The sequence below is a fragment of the Pelophylax lessonae genome, assembly GCF_965119305.1.
Source record: "Pelophylax lessonae genome assembly, chromosome: 6".
Classification (NCBI taxonomy): Eukaryota; Metazoa; Chordata; class Amphibia; order Anura; family Ranidae; genus Pelophylax; species Pelophylax lessonae.
This window is the reverse complement of record NC_138773.1, coordinates 17581746-17587745: the sequence shown is the minus strand read 5'-3', so window position 1 is coordinate 17587745 and position 6000 is coordinate 17581746. Positions and strand designations below refer to the sequence as shown.

Here is a 6000-nt window from a genome sequence, read left to right as displayed (position 1 = left end):
CACTACTACTACAAGAAAAACAAAATACACCATTTCTCTTTCGTTCATTGATGGACACAGCTCCAGATCTTCTTGAGTCTTGGGTTTATGCTGCCCCCTACAGGAGTAGGACACTAGGCGGCAAAATGTTTGACTATGCCTATAGGGCAGTACACCTACTTCTTGCTATAGGTCTTCAGTTTTTTTTCTGCCTAGTCAGGAGTAAGGACCTAGTTCCTTGCTGGGATCACTGGTCCTAGCATTTTTTCCTTTTTTAAACATAATTTTTTCCTGTGAGAACTACAATCACCTGCCGGACTGGGCAACAGACTGGATATCCTAGATCCTATAGATCCGATGCTGTAATTCTGCTGGTGGCCACTAGAGGCAGAGGAGAGCACCACGTGGAGAGGAGAGGAGAGGCAGAGGCAGAGGAGAGAATGACGTGGAGAGGAGGGGAGCTGTGATTGCTGTGCTGTGAAGGGAAACAGACATCGGGGGAACAGCTGAGGGAGACTCGACAGAAGCCAGTAACCGAAGGGGGACTGCCAACGCAACGTGACAGACACCAGGCAGCGGGGACAGTACTGCAGGCGTGCAGGGACTGACTGACAGGACAGGAGACAGCAGAAACGTGAGTGTGCTGAATCAGCTGTTTGGCTGAGTGAGGGGGAGGGGAATCACACAGACAGTGTGTAAAGAGACTGACAGGGGGAGGCTGCAGGATCTCCCATCAGACAAGGACAGACCAGGGCAGACAAGCAGTAGATCTGACAGTACCTTGATACCTGCAAGTACCTGGGACCACCGAACGGCGGCAGCGGCGGAGGACGGCCAGGGGGGCTGAAGGACTGGAAGGGAACTGGTGACCCGAAACAGCAACACGGGATTAGGTGACCGATCAGCTGTTTGGCAGCTGGTGGGGGGGGGGAACCAGATGGGAATAGCTAGGGACTGTAGGCGACTGACTGCTCTGCGACTGAGAGTGTTGTGTGACTGAGAGTGTTGTGCGACAGAGGGTTGTGCGTCTGACCAGGCTGAGCGACTGAGAGTGTTGTGCGTCTGACCGGGCTGAGCGACTGAGAGTGTTGTGCGACTGAGAGTGTTGTGCATCTGACCAGGCTGTGCGACTGAGTGTGCTGTGCGACTGAGTGTGTTGTGCGACTGAGAGTGTTGTGTGACAGAGTGTTGTGCGTCTGACCGGGCTGAGCGACTGAGAGTGTTGTGTGTCTGACCGGGCTGTGCGACTGAGAGTGTTGTGCGACTGAGGGTGTTGTGCGACTGAGAGTGTTGTGCGTCTGACCAGGCTGTGCGACTGAGAGTGTTGTGCGACTGACCGGGCTGTGCGACTGACCGGGCTGTGCGACTGACCGGGCTGTGCGACTGACCGGGCTGTGCGACAGAGTGTTGTGCGTCTGGCTAAACTCGCACCGCACAGCCGATCGCATGTAATGAAGGAGCAGTTGGCTCCGACATTGCATGCGATCGCCGCAGCCGCACATATGTGAACCGGCACTTAGTAAGTCAGGTTGTTTTCAAGTCTCACATTTTTTAAGAGAGGATAAATGGCCTACACTGGAGACATTAACAAACGAGGGAAATGTTTTTAAACTTCCTTTTTGGAATGCACTTCATCTCTATCATTTTCTATGCTCAATCCCTAACCCTTCAGAATTATGGCTGCTAATTGACGGCTTTTGAAAGATATTGTTCGGAAACAGGAAATCTCTCTCAAGTGTTATCCAAAATATATAACATGATAAATATACCTAAGGGGCAAAATCAACTACCTTATTTTGAAAAATGGGAGAGGGAATTGTCTCGTGCCTTTTTCCCGGAGCAGCGACAACATATGATTAACCTTGTCTTTAAATCTTCTATATGTACTAAATATCAAGAAACAAACTTTAAAATTCTGACAAGGTGGTATTATACTCCATATAAGCTACACAGAATCGTGATTAATATTTCTGACCGTTGTTGGCACGTTAATCCATATTTTTTGGTCTTTTTGGAATGTTATGATTTTATGTTGTGATGATGTTATGTTTTTTGGTCTTTTTGGAATGTTATGATCCGGATGTGACATCTTTAAGGAGGATTGTCGGCATATGTCAGCAAAGACGCAGAGGACCCTTTTTTTGCAGCCGCATCATGATCTGATCGCACAGTGGTTCACACTTGTGCGATCCGATCCTGTGCGAACTGTACAGATCGAACTGCGATATGCGATCAAACTGGGGGTGTCGTTAAGATTTCATTGACACCCCCAGCGTATCGCATATGGCAGTGTGAACTGCCAGATGTGCGGGTGCAATCAGGGCCGTTTGAAGGAATTTGGGGGCCCCAAGCAAAATGGACATGGAGGCCCTCCGACCCCCCGCACACACGCAAAGCCTTTTTTTTTTTTTTTTATCAGCTAAAAGGTATAATATATATATATATATATATATATATATATATATATATATATATATTTCCATGGTGTCCTGTGTGCGGGGGCTTGTCAGCGTCGCATACTGACGATCCCTGGCGGTTTCTGTTTGATTGTGAGTAGTTCTTGTAACATATGGCCTCTATGTGAAATCCAGCTCAACTCAATGGTCTCTCCTGTGAGGAATGATGTGTACATACATTTGCATTATCCCACACAATTTTAATAAAAATATATGAAAAATATATGATTCATATATTTTTATTAAAATTGTGTGGGATAATGCAAATACACACATTATTCCTCAGAGGAGAGACCATTGAGTTGAGCTGGATCCCCCCATATACAGACATCCCCCCCCCCATATACAGACATCCCTCCCCCTACATACAGACATTCCCCCCCCTATATACAGACATCCCTCTTCCCCATATACAGACATCCCTCCCCCCATATAAAGACATCCCCCTATATACAGACATCCCCCCATATACAGACATGCCCCCCCCATATTCATACAGACATCCCTCCCCCATATACAGACATCCCCCCCCATATACAGATATGCCCCCCCCATATACAGACATGCCCCCCCCCCATATACAGACATCCCTCCCCCATATACAGACATCCCTCCCCCATATACAGACATCCCTCCCCCATATACAGACATCCCTCCCCCATATACAGACATCCCTCCCCCATATACAGACATCCCCCCCATATACAGACATCCCCCCCCCCCATATACAGACACCCCCCCCCTCCTTGGCATAGATTGCAGAAGATGAAGCAGAAAAAAACCCGGGAACAGACCTTCACTGCAGAGCAGACACATGGGATGTGATGAGTTCCATCCACTTCCTGTACTTCTCTGTACCATGTGACCAAACAGTCACATGGTCTGTGACATCACCAGGGTCCTTCTACTGGGCAGGAACTAGCCACTACCAATGGAAATCCAGCGCTAGCCTGGGCCCCTCCTCCTCCTCTCACTAAAGCAGCAACGGCCACCGGGCCCCTCCCCACCTCACACAGAAGCAGCGCCGCCACCGGGCCCCTCCCCAGCTCCCCTCCTCACACTGAACCAGCGCTGGGCCCCTCCCCTCCGTCCACTACTTATCGTCCGTCATATACACCACGTCCGGAGTGCCCGACTCAGTCCGCCGCTGTACATTTTATATCCAGGAGAAATAGATGACTGACAAAGTTGTTGTCTTGGGGCCCCAGGCCAGCTCGGGGCCCCAAGCAATTGCTTGGTTTGCCTGCCTTGTTGCGACGGGCCTGGGTGCGATGCGGGAACAGGCTGCGGATTTGCAGCCTTCCCGCATCGCACAAGTGTGAACCGGCACTAAGGGATCTGAAGGATTGTGCTTCTAAGCCCATAACAAATTGTGGGTTCCCTAAAATAGGGAATAATGGTGAATCACAGGAGGAAAAAGAGTTCTGAAAACAGATTTGTGAGCATATTTGTAAAGTCGTACCGATTAGTTGATGTGATTTCAACTCTGTTGGTAAATAATCGTAGCACCATAATGCTCTATTTAGGGAGATGGGTGTATATGCCTGCTCTATTTGGAGCTGAGGTGCTATATGATATATAAGAAGATCTGAAGCTGTGTCCATCAATGAACGAAAGAGAACTGGATTTTTGTCTTACTGTAAAATCCTTTTCTCTGATGTTCATTGAGGGACACAGCACCTGCCCCTCTATTATTGAGTTGGGTTTTATTTTCTTCTGACACTGCTTGTTACAAAACTGAAGACCTATAGCAGGAAGTGGGAGTATACCCCCTGGGACTGCCCTATAAGCGTAGTCAAACTTTTTTTTCACCTAGTGTCCTACTCATTTAAGGGGCAGCATAAACCCATTGGTCAAGAAGATCTGGAGCTGTGCCCAGCAATGAACATCAGAGAAAAGGATTTTACATTAAGACAAAAATCAATTTTTTTTATGTATTTATTTATTTTAATCCCAAACAGCAGATTGGGATCTTCTCCAGATCGGACCAGAAAGATTACTCCTGGCTGTTGTCCCTGCTTAGATCTGATATTTTCAGTGATCTGGTGGCGGATATCAGACCATACGAAATATACAACAATGGATCCCAGCAGTTCAAGAATGATGTCCAGCAATGCACATTCACCATCCTGTATCACACAATAACCAGAGGGAAAATGAATATTACTGACATGGAGAAATCATCATTGTATGACAAAGAACTGGAACATTTACATAAACAGCTCGGTAAGAAATTCATCATCTCTCATTGCCATCAAAACATGTCAGTTGTTCGATGAATAACTGAACTCTGCAAAACATTTCTTTAAATCAATACATGAATGTGAGCTAATAATTATTGAATAAATATAATAATAATTAAATCAATTTTATTTAGTCCTTTTTGTTAATCACATACGTTCAAAATACTACACCACTATCTAAAGTCTGCAACTTCCTGTGTCGCCACTAGAGACATTGACAGATTTAATGTCCCCGAAAAATCTAGACATGTTTGAAAATTACACCATTTGTACCATTTCTATTAAAAAAGATTATTCCAATATTTTTTATATTTTCCAAAAAAGTTTTTTTTTTTAATCAGATGAGGGGTTCCAGATAAGTGAGAATGCATGAAATGCCTCAAACATGTTTAATGTTAAATGATGACATTAGGATCATAGAAAACAATATGAATGGGGTGAGTATTACCTATGCTGATCACCAGGAAGCAGCTCCTTACTTCCGCGTTCCAAGCTGTAATTACCGCAAACTGGATGTGACATTGGAGGTGCTGGACCTCAATGCATTTCGCTACATAAGCGCCATCAGGAAGAATTACAGTTTGGAATGCGGAAGTAAGGAGCGGCTTCCTGGTGATCAGCACAGCGGCTCCCCTGCCTGCATTTTTATACTGCCTATGTCAAGTGCCTGTGTGGCACCAGAAAACGTGAGTTGATTTCTTCTGCTTACTTTCATTTAATAAATACATACTGCACCATGAGGGTTTCTCCCTGTCATTTTCTTGAGCCACTTAAACAGGAGTGTTGAGCCATCCATTTTGAGGGAAAACCACCCCTGAATACCCACTTAGGAGGAGGGTATCGTTGAAAGATCCTTTAAAGAGCTTTACCTGCACCATAGGTCCTTTGAGGCCTGGGTGCATCTGGTAAGTGACCCCGGCTCACTGGGTGAAGGATCAGACACTCATTGCGTCACTTTGGCACCCCACCAAGCGGGAGTCGGGCCAGGGGAGGAGAGGCGGCGATCACCGTCTCTCTTCCCCGATCGTCGGGGAAAGAGTGGGAAAATCCACCTGCTTGTGTAAACAAAGCAGGCGGATCTTTTCTGTGACAGGCAGAGACAGATCCAAGGATTCAGCATAGCTGTACCTGCGATCTGTGTCTGTGTCACAGAACCCCCTCCCCCCACACACGTCAGTAAGCATGAGGCACACATTTAACCCCTAGATCACCAACAGTGTTAACCCCTTCCCTGCCAGTGTCATTATTACAGTGACAGTGCATATTTTTAGCACTGATTACTGTAGTAATGTCACTGGTCCCCCCAAAAGTGTTAAAAATGT

General features: G+C 46.5%; 1 protein-coding gene across 1 annotated transcript in view; it reads left to right on the top strand.

Annotated features, from left to right (window-relative positions):
- Positions 1-4389: 4389 nt before the first annotated feature.
- The window catches only part of LOC309558457 (uncharacterized protein), a gene marked incomplete at its 3' end in the record, with an annotated part of 116326 nt that continues 114715 nt past the window's right edge, over positions 4390-6000 (top strand). The window contains exon 1 of the mRNA XM_082261529.1: positions 4390-4661. Within this exon, the coding sequence (XP_082117655.1) occupies positions 4592-4661 (70 nt within the window). The 5' untranslated portion in view covers positions 4390-4591. The remainder of the gene's footprint in view (positions 4662-6000) is intronic.